Source organism: Girardinichthys multiradiatus, chromosome 15, assembly GCF_021462225.1.
Source record: "Girardinichthys multiradiatus isolate DD_20200921_A chromosome 15, DD_fGirMul_XY1, whole genome shotgun sequence".
Classification (NCBI taxonomy): domain Eukaryota; kingdom Metazoa; phylum Chordata; class Actinopteri; order Cyprinodontiformes; family Goodeidae; genus Girardinichthys; species Girardinichthys multiradiatus.
The window spans coordinates 2224216-2239645 of record NC_061808.1 but is presented as its reverse complement, the minus strand read 5'-3'; the positions used below and the strand labels follow the sequence as shown (position 1 = coordinate 2239645).

The window sequence follows — 15430 nt, the reverse complement described above, 5'->3', positions numbered from 1 at the left end:
ATCCATCTAAACATCCATCCATCTAAACATCCATCCATCCATCTAAACATCCATCCATCCATCTAAACATCCATCTAAACATCCATCCATCTAAACATCCATCTAAACATCCATCCATCCATCTAAACATCCATCCATCTAAACATCCATCCATCCATCTAAACATCCATCCATCTAAACATCCATCCATCCATCTAAACATCCATCTAAACATCCATCTAAACATCCATCCAAACATCCATCCATCCATCCAAACATCCATCCATCTAAACATCCATCCATCCATCCAAACATCCATCCATCCAAACATCCATCCATCTAAACATCCATCCATCCATCCAAACATCCATCCATCTAAACATCCATCCATCCATCCAAACATCCATCCATCCAAACATCCATCCATCCAAACATCCATCCATCTAAACATCCATCCATCCATCCAAACATCCATCCATCTAAACATCCATCCATCCATCCAAACATCCATCCATCCAAACATCCATCCATCCAAACATCCATCCATCCAAACATCCATCCATCCAAACATCCATCCATCCAAACATCCATCCATCTAAACATCCATCCATCCATCCAAACATCCATCCATCTAAACATCCATCCATCTAAACATCCATCTAAACATCCACCCAACCCTGAATCCATCCATCCATCTGAAAATGGTCACAGATCTCTTTATATCCAAGTATGGAAAAGTTCTGAATTGTGACTTGAAGGCTGTAGGAACCCTGGACTGGGTTTGATAGTTGGATCATAAATACTGAAAGTTAATTTCAGGACAGAAGAAACATCATAACAGACATTAAAATAATTTATGTGTAAAATTTACAGTTTTTATTTGAAAATAAATCCTTGATCTTGAAAGAGGAAACCATCATCTGCATAAAAACAGATGTTTCTCACCTGATTGCCCCCCTACTGTGATGATGTTCAGGAGATTGCAAAGCACTTTGACCCAGAGGAGGAGGGTTATGAGGTGGTGGAGGAGGCCATCTACACCATGACGGGGGTGGCGTGGTACATCAACGACATGAAGAGGAAACACGAGCACGCCGTCCGACTGCAGGTCACCAACAGCTGCTTGTTTTTGTTATATTTACAGTCTTCTGTCACGTTACATCAGCTGGGCTTTTGATGCAACATCCTGATTCATTTCTTCTAACCAAACATCTAACAGTGACAGAGATTTCATACTGCTCTTGAATAATTTCCACATTTCTCTTCAGTCTTAATTTAATATCTATGAACTGCTATGGGATTATTATACAGGTGCATCACATTAAATTTCAACATTAACGAAAATATTCATTATTTCAGTATTTCAATTCAAAAAGGGAAACTCTTATACTGTATAGGTAAAATATGTAAAACACACTAAAATATTTCATTTATTTCTGTTCATTTTGATGATTCTGGCTTATTGCTGATGAAAACCCAAAATTCAGTTTCTCCAAGTATTAGAATTTTGTATCAGACTAAAAATGAGTTCTAATCCAGAAATGTGGTCCTACTGAACAGTATGTCCATGTACTGTACCGTATCTGCAGTCAGTACATGTTCCGGGCTCCATTTGTATGAATTACTGCAACAGTGAAGCATGGCATGGAGGAGATCAGCCTGTGGTTTGGTTGAGGTAGGAAGCCCACCATAACGTTTAGGTTGTTCAGGCCAGTATGCTGTTGATACCAAGTTCAATACAAGCAGTTATTGGTACGTATGACAGTATGGGTCGGTACCAAGTTCTGCTAAAATATTAAATCAGTATCTCCATAAAACGTGTCAGCAGAGAGAAGCATGAAGAGCCCTAATTTTTCTGCACTTTTTCCTTCCACTCAACTTTCCATTAACATACTTGAATACAGCATTCTTAACAGCCAACTTCTTTAGCAATGACCTTTTGTGGCTTACCGTCTTAGTGGAGGACAACATTCTTCTCAATGTGACCAGAACAGAACATTTCTGAATTAAAGATCTTTTTTTATTGGTCCACTGATATAAACTCTTTGTGTGTAATAAATGCAGATAACATTTGATTTTTACTTTGATGAACTGAATTACTGAAATGAATTGACTTTTTGATGATATTCAGATTTTTTGAGATGCACATATACATTAAAGTTATAGTGAAAGCAGGTAGAAACCAGGCTGTTGATCTCTTTTCAGGAGGTCCAGTCTCTGCTGCTGAACTGGAAAGGTCAGGACCTCACCACCTATGGTGAACTGGTCCTGGAAGGAAGCTTCAAGGTTCCACGGGCCAGACACGAGAGGACCCTCTTCCTGTTCGACCGCATGCTGCTCATCACCAAACGGCGTGGAGAGCACTACGTCTACAAGACGCACATCTCTGTGAGCAAACCGACCAACAAACAGGCTCTAATGAGCAACAACTGGCTTCGCTCTGATGCTTCTCTGTCTGTTTTTCTCCAGTCCTCCACATTGCTGCTGATCGAGAGCGCCAAAGACTCTCTGAGCTTCAGCGTGAGCCATTACAAACACCTCAAACAGCCTCATACTGTGCAGGTGAGCCACCACCACATCCCAGCACAAAGACTGGGAGCGACTGGTTATTACAGGGAGGTTCAGTGGTGTGTAGCACCATTCTTATACACACTGATTTAGGGTGTATTCACCTTTCCACTTTTGGTCCGCTTTAAACGGACCAGAGTTCGTTTCCCTCCTTGGTCCGGACCTTTTGTGCAGGTGAGAATGCACTCAAGTGAACCCTGGTCCGGACCAAACAACCGGACCAAGACCCACTTTTTGAGGTGGTCTCGATCCGCTTCCAAACGGACTCTGGTGCGGTTCGCTTATGGTCTGAATACAAACCAGCCCCGATCCGAACCAACTACAAAAAGCGTACGTCTCTTTGGACATAAAAAGCCACCGTAGCCGCTAGCAAAGGTGTGTGTTGTAAGGTAATCCTACCTGATAAGCTGTCTGTTGCTTAGCAACGCTACTGGCTTGTTGTACGTAGAGAACGTCGGCGTTCAGCACGCGTTCTCCGACGGGTTTCCAACATTATAAATGGAACGTCTCAAAGTCTGTGTTGAATGAGCTGCTCTTCAGCCTCACAATAATATTACAGCTTTAATAACGGCATAAATATGCAGAACAGAGGAGCTGAACGCAGAACGTCTACAGATGTTTTCCTCAATGTCCGGGTCTGTGTTCTGTCCCGCCCCCGTCATTTCTGTCCAATGGGAACAATGATCGTCAAAGTACAATGTGAAAACAAACCGCACCAAATGAAAAAAATAAAGTTTGCTTTTGGTCCGGACCAAACAAGCGGACCAAAGGACTTTCCTGGTGTGAACACACCCTTAAAGTGCTTTACAGGGAAACAATGGAGGAGAATGTAGAAAATTACATGAAACATACAAAATATGTTGGAAGAATAAGAATGCGATTTAAGCATAAGAAAGAACGAGAGAAAGAAAGAAACTTTAAAATGCAAATGAAAATAAAAAGACATGATGGGAATGAACAGATGACATTTGACCTTTATGAGAAAGCTGCAGTAAACGGTAAAGTTTTCAGTCCTGAGTTACAAAAATATTTTTACAAAATAAAGTTACCTAAGAACAGAGCCTTGAGGAACCCTAATGTGATTGTTGCTTTATACTTTCCAAATGATCCAAAGGAGTCTGGGTCTACAACATAAGACATGAATCCATTTTCCTCCCTTCCAAACAATCTGTGACTCTCACAGCTCTGAGATCCAGTATTACCAGCAAAGAACGTTTAAACCTTTCCCAATGCAGTCTCAGTGCTGCGGTTTGTCCAAGAACCCTGACTAGAAAGCAGGCTTAGATTTAGGATTTAGTTTAAAAAATAAAAAATGCAACCCAAACTTAATCCCTTCATCTAAGAAGAAGTGGTGAAGGTGAAGCTGTGGCTGATGTCCCACTGCCTCTGTCATCTGTTGTCGTCTCCCTTCACTTGGACTCGTTTCGTGTCTTAGGCAAAGACGGTGGAGGAGAAGAAGCTTTGGGCTCATCACATCAAACGCATCATTTTGGAAAACCACCCAGCAGCCATCCCACAGAAGGTTGGACACCAGTGACGCCCTTACACACCAGTAATACCAGCAAAAACCAGCTCAGAGCACAGTAACAGAACCTGCTTGCTTTGTGTGTTTCAGGCTAAAGAAGCCATTCTGGAAATGGATTCCATCTGTGAGGATGACTCTCTTCTGCTTTTCCTCTTGAAGCTGTGGAGATGTTCTAAATCTTTATGATGGTGTTATTGTCCTGCAGGTCCTCCCAGGTATCGTTACAGCCCCGAGCGGCTGAAGAAAGCGGTGACAGAGGAGTTTCCTCGAGAGGCTCGTCAGGGCCGCAGACAGTCAGGTGTTCACTTCAACCACATTCACCTGATATCTGATCATTTCGAGTTATTGAGTGTCTTATTATACACACACAACTCTTCTGTTTCTTCTTCAGAGCCAACCAAACAAATGCTTAAGAGGACTAAAGGTAAAAATGCCATTTATCTTAAACTCTTGACATCTGCCTGTATAGACGAGCATCATAATCCTGGAAAATCTTCCCAAATAACAACCTGTTCTTCCTGCTTCTGTTCACATCCTGTTAGTCAAACTGGATGATGTTTAAACTGTTCTGGCAGCTAATTTTACTCCTTAAGTCCTCCCTGTGGACACAATTAAAAGATGATGAATAACAGGATTAACTAACCTTATTGCCTTATTGGCAGTGGGTTAGTTTCTTATTGGGAAGCATTGCTGCTGTAGAAACATTCCTGCTTCCTGGTTTAGCTCATGATTATTAGCTCCAGAGTAAAGTCATTTTCCCAGTGCGTCTGGAAGACCCCAGATGTCAGTCAATCAGCAGCTTCTGTGGGTCAGAAGCTGAAACATTCATTAATTGCTGAAGCATGACAGCAGCTGGTCCTTTTTGAACACGTTAGTGATGCTGTTACTGATTGGTTGGAGCTAAACCCTTGAACATCTGGAGGTAAATGCATACATATGTGGTGTGTTGACTTTATTAAAAGCTGCGTGTAGTTTTTCAGCAGTCTTGTGATTCTAACATCTGCCTTCTCTTTCCAACCAATCAAAATGTCCGCTCCCCTGCTGCTGCTGCCTCCCTGCTGACATCTCAGCGCCTCTGGAGGTAAGAAACCGATCCATCAACCATTTACATGGCTCTGTGGAGGCACCTGTCAGTGGTTATGAGGCAGTGAATAGACAGATGTTAGGTAGCATGTTGGTCATAGAGGGCAGCAGGATGAGCTGTGTGTGACATCCTGCAGCACGCGAACAGCGAGGACCTGTCACTGGATGACAGGCGCTCGCTGCAGGGCGCCATCAGCAGCAGCACGCTGGGATCCAGCAGTCTGGGAGAGTCAGATGTTGATGTGCTCGTCCACGAGGAGGATTTCACCAGCAGGGGTTGCTCTCTGGAGAGACTGGTTTGCAGCGAAGAAGAACTGGAGGCAGAGACAGGGCGACTGGATGAGTTTCTCATAGCGGATGAGCAGGTAGAGGACTTTGCCAGCTCTGTGCTGGCTGCCATCTCCTGCTGGCACTACAGTGTCCAGGCCTTCCTTTCCTCTGCTAGGACGGTGAGGCTTTCTGCTGCCAGCCTGGTCCTCATGGTGCCCCAGCTCCGCCTGCAGCAGCTCTGTAACCCTCTAAACGGACCACTGCGATAACTCCAGCTGCCCCTCAGTAACCGCTGCATGGGTTTTCTGTGTGGAACTAACAGCAGGCAACCTGCATGTTGTTGCTTAAACACTCTGAAGCATGGAGATTATTAACGTCTGTAAACCCCAGACATGTTAACTGAAGGAACAGTTTAACCTGCTCTTATCATGGACTTGAAGCATCATCGATCAGATCATACAACATCAAGGAGTCATATTTTTCACTCTTTTTTTTATGTAATCTTATTCTGCATTCCTATCAGAATGACATGGAAATATGTCAAAAGTCTTTCCTTTCGATGTTGTTTGGGTCCCAGATATGACTTTTAAGTCCATGATGAGAGCATGGGAATCCTTTTCAGGATCGTTTTAGCTCACAACAAAGTCTGGAAATATTGTCAGGTTGGCCTTCTCTCTAGCTTTCCAGAAGAGACTCAAGTATTCCTACTATTTATTACTATGTCGTAATGAAACCTCATGCAAACTCTGTGAGGTCTTGTGTTAAGTAGAGAAGAAATGCCTCCTGGGTGACGACCTGATCCAGATGTGACCAGGACAAGCGGTTACTGTTTAGCTTTCAGCAACACTCGGACTAGAGACATGGAGATCCCTTTAAACAAACTGAGTGTTTGACTCAGACTTATGGTTTCGAACTCATTTCGCGAACAATCTTTATCTCAGAGAGTAAAAGTAAGACGTTTATGAAGAAAGAATATTCAGTTTACTCTTCAGAAACTTGACTTGGACTTGTCCTTCAAACATTTGAACCTTGAGTTAGACTTGTCTCTCTGAAACTCAAAGCTTGAATTTAACTTGTCATTCAAAGACTTGATCTTTTCTCCCCAGAGACTAGAAACCTGAATTTGACCTTCCCCTCGCAGACTTGAGATGTGACTTGGACTTGCCCCTCAAACATTTTAGACCTGTGCTTGCTTCTTAAAGACTCAAGATTTAATTTGGACTTTTCTGGCTCCGTTTTCTGCTTTAATCACAGAGTCACAACATGAAGTCTAGAAACTGATCATAGGCTAAACCTAACAACATAAAACTGAAGTGACTTGTGGCAAGGTTTCATTGCTGAAGGAACAGACAGTAAAAATGAAATGAAACTAGGAATGTTAAAAGTCAGCCACATGTAGGCCAGAGTAACTACTGTGGAGTTCCTCAGGTTTGCTTCCTAGAGACCTTGCGGTTTTCCACAAATCAAATCATTTGTTGATGAAGGAAAATAAAACGTTTTCATCTTAAAGGACTTGACTAAAAAAGCTCATCAGTCCCCAGAACCACAAGAAAAACCCAATCAAGCCTCCTCTGGGTCTTCTTACCAGTTTAGCCCTGGTCTAGGAACCAGCCCCCCATTACCAACCAGTGATGAATGGATGGTATTAATATGTTTACAGCTTCCAGTCTTTGTGGTAAACTCTGCCTAAATGTCCAATTTCTGCTCTCAGCCTCTTTTTGCCCTCCAGCTTCAGCCTGACTTTAGAGCTTTTCTGAATGCAAAGTATTGAAGGGTTACGTTCTGTGTTTGCTGCTTCTTTCTCTTTACTCCTATTAATTTTATGCATTTATTTTTCTTGCATGTTTTTTATTGCTGTGTGCAAAGCTCCACCCTGAACGCTTGTTTAACACAGCTTTAAAATGATTTCTATCTATAAGAAAGGGCCACTTCATGCAACAAAGCCCTGTGACGTCTGCGTAGTTTAAAAACATGGAGCTGAAATATATTTTCCTAAAAAAGGCTATAAAACTAATCTCCGTCTCTGAGGGAAAAGTCTGCAGATGTTCTTTGAGTGAACTAGCCCTTTAAAATATGAACGTTTTATTAGTAAGTGATTACCTGTTACATAAATGATCTCGATAAAGTTTTTTTCAGTCCCAATGATTCATTTTCTTCTCTGAAGGATGCAGAGCAAGGTGGCATCATCTCAATCAAAGAAAATGGACAGCATTCTGAAGATGAGCTGAATGGACCGGAACCAACACCTTCGCAGGTAACAGCTTAAGATCATCTTCATTTCAATGTTCTGGATCTATTCTGGATCTAAGAAGAATACTTTGACTGTCTGCTTCTGTGTTTCCTGAATATAAAACAGTTAATTGAGGTGTTTTTAAGTCGTTGTGGAGAACTTGGTGCAAAGACTCGGTGAATTAAAAGATCAGAGACCCAAATTATCAGCCCTCAATGACTTGGAACACCACAAACATCATTCTGAGAGACTCGTTTACTGTTTTGAGAAGGTTGCTTTGTTTTAACTGAACTGAGGGTTCTTTATGGTGCCGGGTACCACTGATCTAGAGTTTGGTCCAGGCATCAGGCAACTGGTAGCAGCTCCAGCAGATTATCATGTTCTAGCTGGTATGTGTAGGTTCTTATGTTTTCACCCATATCTTTATCTTTTTTTATAGCAGTCCACACATAATTTGCCTCTGGAGACACCATTGGAAAAAACAAAAGAACCAGAACCAGAACCGTCCTCTGATCCTGCTCCTTCCATGATCCCAGAGACCTCTCAAATGTCAGAAGATCTGAAGCCTGATGAAGAACCAGACCATGTTGAATTGCCATCTTCTGCCACAGTCAATTCTGACGCAAAGACCCTGAGCAGTGGCGAGTCCTCTGAGGAAGAGGAGGATGAGAGGGAAGCGGCAGATAAGGAGTCCAGTTCTCCCAGTATTCTCCCATCCTCTGTCCTGGACAAGGCCAGCGCCATCGCTCAGCACTTCTCCAACACCATGAAGAGAGGCAGCCTGGCCCAGGACGACGCCCGCTCCCTCGGATGTCCTTCTCCTCGTTTACCCAGCAGGACCGGCAGCATGCTCAGCCTCAGGTCCGAGTCGGCCGACCGACCGCTGCGGCTCAACAGCAACTCTTCTGATCCTCCAGAGGCTCCCTGTGGAGCAGACTTCAGTCTGCTGTCCCCCCGAGATGACAGCCTCTTTGATCCAGACCGAAGCCTTCGGCGAAGGCGGGACTCCACCCTGTCCAAGCAGGACCAGCTGCTCATCGGGAAAATCAAGAATTACTACGAGAAAGCTGGAAACCAAGACGGCGCGTTCGGCCTTCGACGCAGGGAGAGTCTGACGTACATCCCGTCAGGGTTGGTCCGGAGCTCCGTCAGCCGCTTCAACAGCATCCCGCGAGATGAGACGGTCCAGTCCAATCCTCTCTCCACAGATCTTCACCCAGCTCCACATACAGAGAGCAAGGGTCACATGGTTTCTAGTCATTCCTTGGACTCTTTGAAGTCTGATGAGTTGAGCAATGACTTTGAAGAACAGCGCAGCTCCAGGTCTCAAAGCACATACGACGATCTGTCAGAGGAAGAGTTCAGACCATCATCTGAGATGATTAAGGTCTGGCAGGGAATGGAGCGACAGATGTCCAGATCCCAGAGTGAAGACAGAGAATCAAATCGATCCAGAGGTTCTCCAGAACCCTCCAGAGCTGCTAGCATCACCAGCTTTACCTGGGCCAAGACCTGTGACCCAGAGTGTGGAGCCTCTGACCTCAGCACCATCACAGAGGACTCCACAAGTCCCTCACCCCCAAAGACCAAAACCTCAAGGCTTAGTCAGACCGGAGGTCAGACAAACACCCTGAGATGTTTCGGGGAAGAAACCATGACCCTCAGAGCCACGGTTCCTCGGGTGGCGCAGCTGAAGGCAGAGGCCAGCGGCGAAAAACCAGCAGAGGACTCGGAACAAACGGACGAGGTGAACCGGGCCGAGAGCAAAGTCCTCCTTCTGGCTCGTCGGTACAGCCAACAGATCAGATCCACAAGTCCTGTGGTCAGACAGCGAGGTCCGGCTGGTCTGTCCAGCAAGAGTCTGGCCTGTGTGGTGGAGGAGAAGGAGAGTTCAGGTACGCTGCGTCATTTACCTCCTTCTTCATCATGTTAACATGATTTAATAGCCAGGGACATTTTAAAGGACCCCTCTGCTGGTGATACATTGTATAACCATCACCACCAGGACAGCAATGCTGTATTCTCCTGTAACATACTGGATCACATAGAGAACGAGAACCATGTTCTCCTCTCTTCAGCCACAGGTCCACAGGTTTCCTGTCATGTTTAGGTCTGGGGCTGGAACGGCCATGGAAGAAGGTTGATTTAGTGATCATACGTTTTAGATCTTTATCCTGCTGAAAGACCTAAAGACATTGTTGGTGTTTCAAAAAAAACAACAGTCCAAAAGCATCACAGAACCACCACCATACCTAACAATGGGACATGAGGTGCTGCCATCCATCCTCTGTTTCACAGCAGACCCACCTGGACTGTTTTCTGCTGAGAAGGTCAGCCTGAGTCTCCATTGACCAAAGCTCAAAGTTCCAGTTAAAAGTCCCAGTAGAGTTTATGTTTGTGATGGTAGGACATGCCTAACATGCCTCCCAAATAACCACCTGGTACATAAATACAGTCTGATGGTTGTCATGGAGACCTGGTGACCCCCCCCTAAGATGGTCCTCTTTGCTGCAGTTCTCATTGGAGAGAACTTTGGAGATGTTTCTACCTCCGTCGCCATCCTCCTCCCTGTGTGGTGGAAGATGAACCTGTTTCTCTCAGTTACCAGTTGGTTTAAACTGGTTTACAATCGCTCCTACTGGAGATGTGGACGAGTTCAGACCAGGGACTGTTTTCTTGTAGCCATTTACTGACTTATGAAGAGCAACACACATCTGTTCTCATGTCTTTCCCATTTTGGAGAGTGATCATGTTTCCTCTGATTCTGTCTTAAGCAGTTCAAGCTTCACGGTAACTGATTTCCTGTCCTGTCTTTGAATAGATCATTGTTTCTTCTACTAGATCTGTGCTGTAAACTCGTGTCTTGATCCCTTCTCTGCAGGTAAACCCAACCTGACTCTGCCGCTGGTTTCTAAAAGCCCGTCTACATCTCTGCCTCTGAGCCCGGTGGACCCCGTCCAGTCCCCGACCGCCTGCAGGTCACCAGGCCAGCCTTCCTCCCGCAGCCCTCTCAGCCCTCTTCCCCCCATCGAGGGCTTCAGCTGGCCTGATGTTCGGGAACTTCGCTCCAGATACTCCAACAGCGGCCGATCCCTGAAGAGTCCTATGAGCCGCAGCTCCACCATCCCGGAGCGCATGTTGGTTGGGGGTCTCAGGAGGCATTCTAGCGGGTCTTCCAGCCATCTCCACTCTGACGAAGGTTCCAGCGGAGTTTCTTTACGCAAGTCTCGAGGCAGCCGCGCCGCTGGCAAGGAGGAACGCTCCAAACGGCTTCAGAGAGCCAATTCTCTGGACCCTCGGCTGAGTTTGCCCCAAATGAGTGAGCTGCAGAGGCTTCAGAACCAGGCCAGCAACGACATAGAGGATGGTTACTACATCGCAGGTGAGGCACCGCTCACTGATGACCCAGAACACAAGATCATAATCATGGAGAAGCTTCCAGAGCATGATAAAAAAGCCAATAAATCCACTGGGGAAGATGACGATGGATACGTCCAGATCCGTTCACCAACCAGCAGGGAGAAGATCTCCATCATGGCCGTCATCGAACGCTGCCGAGCCTACCAGGAGTCCGACGACTACAAACAGAGGGAGGAAGCGAAGACTAAAAATGAACCAACGAAGCCTCACGAGTCCATCAAGACGCCAGGCGCTTCTTTAGAACAGCACGAGTCCCAGAAAACGAGATCAGGCTCTGGACAGAAGGTGGAGAGCGGTCAGAAGAACATCGTGAAAAACCTGAGAGAAAAGTTTCAAAGCAAATGCTAGGAGACCTGAAGCATTCCAAGTTTACCAACAGTTTGAAGACCAACGGGAACTCTGAGACTCTTTAAGCCAAATGATGCACGGCAACAAATTTCTCGCTGCTACACTGTGACAAGGTGAACATACAAGTTCATTCGTTTAAAGTCTGGAAGATCCATAATTTTAAATGTTTCATGAGGTTTCAGGCTCGTTCCTGTAAGTGTCCTCCTCCAAGCATCAAGAGCAGATTTGATTAAAAGCACCTTTTTTTAACCATTTGTCCTGTTGGACATTTTCTGCGCTGAGAGAAATGATTATGTTGAACCTGTGAAACGGGTCGTTCTGGTTCTCCTTAATGACGGGATGAGAGGACTAACCACTAGGCCGGACCGGACTTTCACGCAGAGTCGCAGTGTTTCAGAGCAGCGGAGTTGGAGTGAAAGAGAATAATTTTGTCATCAGCGGGACGTTTCAGGACAGACGGGAACGCTGTCTGTCATTTCAAGACGAGTAAAAAACAGCCATTTAGGGTCCTGTTTCATGTTGCTATAGCAACTGCATGAAGCTTGTTGACAGCTGGTTTGCAGCAGCAGGTTTATTGTTCAGCGTCTCTGATTCAGCGCTTGGTGCTGAGAAAAATCCTAAAATTAAACAAACTTTCTCCAATAAAAATAATTAATTGCTGCGTTTCCTAAAAACCCAGAAGGTTCTGGATCCAGGTTTAAATCCACTCGTCTTTGGGGTGAATGTCGTAATAATTTGGGCTTTTAATGATTTGATTGAGCCGTTGTTTTTCCAGGCTGGAATGATTATGAAACCAACCTGTGGCATCATTCCAGCTGGACATTTGACTTGGCGGTGTTGGAAGAGTTTATTTAAACTGGTTTGTTTTCTGGAACGGGCTCAAGCTTTGAAGCATAGTCCACACATTTCCAATATGGTTTAGGTTGGAGCTTTGGCTGTTTAGTGTTAGCTTAATTCTGTCCCAGAACCAGTTTGGATGTTTGCTTTGGGATCCTTATCTGGTCCGAACGCCCAGCTGTCTCCAGGTTTCAACCATCCAGCGTTGGATTTGGGGTGAAGTGAACTAATAGGTGGTTCTTGTACATTCTTCTGCAAAACCCTCAGCATGATGCTACCACCACTATGCTCAACATCAGGTTCAGTGTTCGCCTTGACTCCAAACATAGACTGAGCTCTGTCTTGACCAGAAAATCTTCCTCCAGCAGACATTTGGCTGGTCCTTGTGGGCAGATTTGTGGTTGAAGCTTCACATCCTGATCAGTTTCATCTTGGACACAGCTGGTTGTTCCAGTAGGACAATGATTGCTAACAAACATCAGAACTGGTTTTTAATGGATAAAGCATTAAGCTGGAATGACCTTCACAAAGATCTGACCTCAACCCTGCGTGACCCCTTGTGAACTTGCTCAAAACATGCCAGTCAGAAATCAGCCAGAAGCTCTATGATGGCTACAGAAATTGTGGCTGAGGTGGAAATACCTAAGAGACATTTAACCAGACATTATTGGGGTGTATGGATGTATACCTGAGCCTGTATGTATAATTCTGACCCATCATAAATGTATTCTTGTAGACTGCATGCTTGATTTATGCTTTAAATAAAAGGTCAACATTGTTGACCTAGATACTGATGACGAATAATGTGACTGAAAATCAAAAAGAGCAGATATAAAATTTTACTGTTAAAATCTGGGCTGCAGGCAATAAATTAGTTTATGGATGATTTAACTAGGACAGTAAAAAATGGAATATTTCAAGAGTAAAAATATTTAAATTTATTCTATTTAATTAAGATAAATTATTGTTTTCCTCCGTTAGCATGTTACTTCTGATCTAACCTTATTGTTTCACATACAGATCATTTTTTAATGTTGTGCCTTTTTGTGATTTTATTCCAAGTCTTTTTCAACATTTTATTTAATGAGTCATGTTTTATTCCCCCTGCACTCAAACATCACGTCCTTGCTCAGAGGCACGGGGGCAGGTTGGAACCTGTGACCTCTGCTGACCTCCGGTCCATCCTCTTCGTCACTCAGTCTGTGCGCTCTTCTTCCTCCTCGTATTTATTGGATCTTGTGTAAATAGAAACGTTTCTATTAACATATGAATGTTAGAGGATCACAATGATTATGATTATGTACATACTTTTTATCTGTGATGATGCCAACAACATTAAACAGAAGAAAGCAAAGCTTGGTGAGTTTCTTCTCTTTATTTGTGACATATGTTTGTAAAACAGACAACATCGAGCTGTATTTCTGGAGATTAGCTGAAGATTTAAATGATTGGTGGAATAAGATTATCAAAGGACTGTTAAGGATCTGTCAGCTCTGACTTACAGATTCACTGCATGTCTTTTTATGCCTACAGTAAAACAGTAAGCTGGACACCAAGGTTTCCCTCGTTCTCCGACTGAGGTGGTTGCAGCTTCTGCTTCAGAGCAGGAAGTTTCACTGGGATGAACAAAGACCTCTAACTTTTACGGGAGGTTTAACGGCAAGAACAACTGATCAATTAAGGAAGACATGATTCACAGACCAGTAAAGAAATGCACACCAGCTGTTTGACAGAAGGTTAGCAGGAGGTTGGTCATCATTTACCCATCACCATGGTTTCCAAGGAGATCCACTAAAAGATGTCTCTTCTCCCTGCTTTAGTTGTAAGGTGGCTGTTGGCTTGCAGAGTCCAAACTACCTTGGTTGATCAGTTAAATACTATTTATATTAGTCCATATGTTCAACATCTGTAATATTTACCTTTTGAAATGTTGATGACATATTTCTAACTCCAACCTCAGGTTTCCTGATCACAGAGAGACTTGCTTTAAGCTCCCGATGTTGTAAATCTGGACCTGAGTGACAACAACCTGCGAGACTCAGAAGTAGACCAACTGTCTGCTGCACTGAAGAGTTTCTTTGTTAAATGTACTTTAATTTCTAAAACTCTTCTCTTATGTTCAACATTTGGGGGTTTCAGCTCTAATTGTCTTCCAGCAAATTATTGGTGACCAATCATTGTTTTGTTTCATGGTTTACTTTCTCCTAAAACGAGGAGAAGAAAGATCAGATCTTGAAACAGTCAGAGAAACCAAAAAAGTCGAGTTATGAAAACTAGATTATGTCCCTTTTAAAAGCTCCAAGGCTTGAAGTACCATAGTTACCATTAATCGAGGTCGAAGAAGAGCAGGATAATATTACTGATTTCAAGTCAAAGAGCTGGAAAATAAAAATAAAAGAAATGACCATTAAATTCGAGTTTTAGGTGGATGGCTGCAGAGAACAACCTGAGTCAAAATGTAAATTATTGTGGAAGAAACATCCGGTGCTTAATGAGGCCAGTTTCTCTACATCATGAACATTACAGAAGGATAAAATAAAAGTGGGCATTTTACAGAAATTCATCATTTGAAATTTATTTATGGGAATGAAAAACATGTGTTTTTATAAAATCACCAAACTCACATTAGCACCCCTGCTAAAACTTTGCACAGCCCTCCTTTGCTAACAGGACAAACAGGCCCACAGCATCACTGATCCTCCACTGTGCCTAATAATAGGTATGAAGTGCTTTTCCAGATGTCCATCCTTTGTTTCATGAGAGACCCACCTGGAGGGTTTACTGATGAAAAGTTCGATCTCAAACCCCTTTCAGATCATCCTATGTTCCACGATCTAAACGTGTTGATTACATCAGTTGAAAGGTCATGACCCAGATCATCTAACTTTAGGCTCATGAACAGCTTCCTTTGCTTACTGAAATTAACCAGCTGTATAATTTAATCAAGACGGCTTTCAGCATAAAAGGCCACAACCAAACTGGCTTTAACGCCACAACCCCTACATCTGGTCTGTAACTAAAAACCTGCAACAAAAGGGTGGCACGGATGATGGGTCCAGTTGTTTTGTTCTGTCTCATGGAGGCGGACACGTGGACCTGTGGCCACGCCCACTCATGGAGGAGTCGCTGGAGAACTGCTGCGTGGTTCTGATGCTTCGTTTCCACAGACA

At 43.9% G+C, this 15430-nt stretch overlaps 1 protein-coding gene across 9 annotated transcripts in view; it reads left to right on the top strand.

Moving 5' to 3' along the window:
• LOC124881991 (pleckstrin homology domain-containing family G member 3-like) overlaps positions 1-13614 on the top strand; it is a 41200-nt gene extending 27586 nt beyond the window's left edge. For 4 of the 9 annotated variants that reach the window (XM_047388037.1, XM_047388038.1, XM_047388039.1 and 1 more), the window contains 12 exons: positions 956-1087; positions 2185-2367; positions 2449-2541; positions 3983-4069; positions 4163-4196; positions 4278-4370; positions 4464-4496; positions 5143-5153; positions 5293-5604; positions 7590-7679; positions 8095-9550; positions 10537-13614. In XM_047388037.1, coding sequence (XP_047243993.1) covers positions 956-1087; positions 2185-2367; positions 2449-2541; positions 3983-4069; positions 4163-4196; positions 4278-4370; positions 4464-4496; positions 5143-5153; positions 5293-5604; positions 7590-7679; positions 8095-9550; positions 10537-11423 — 3411 coding nt within the window. In that variant the 3' untranslated portion in view covers positions 11424-13614. The remainder of the gene's footprint in view (positions 1-955; positions 1088-2184; positions 2368-2448; positions 2542-3982; positions 4070-4162; positions 4197-4277; positions 4371-4463; positions 4497-5142; positions 5154-5292; positions 5605-7589; positions 7680-8094; positions 9551-10536) is intronic. The other 5 variants (XM_047388034.1, XM_047388036.1, XM_047388035.1 and 2 more) reach the window with 5 other exon arrangements.
• Positions 13615-15430: the final 1816 nt, after the last annotated feature.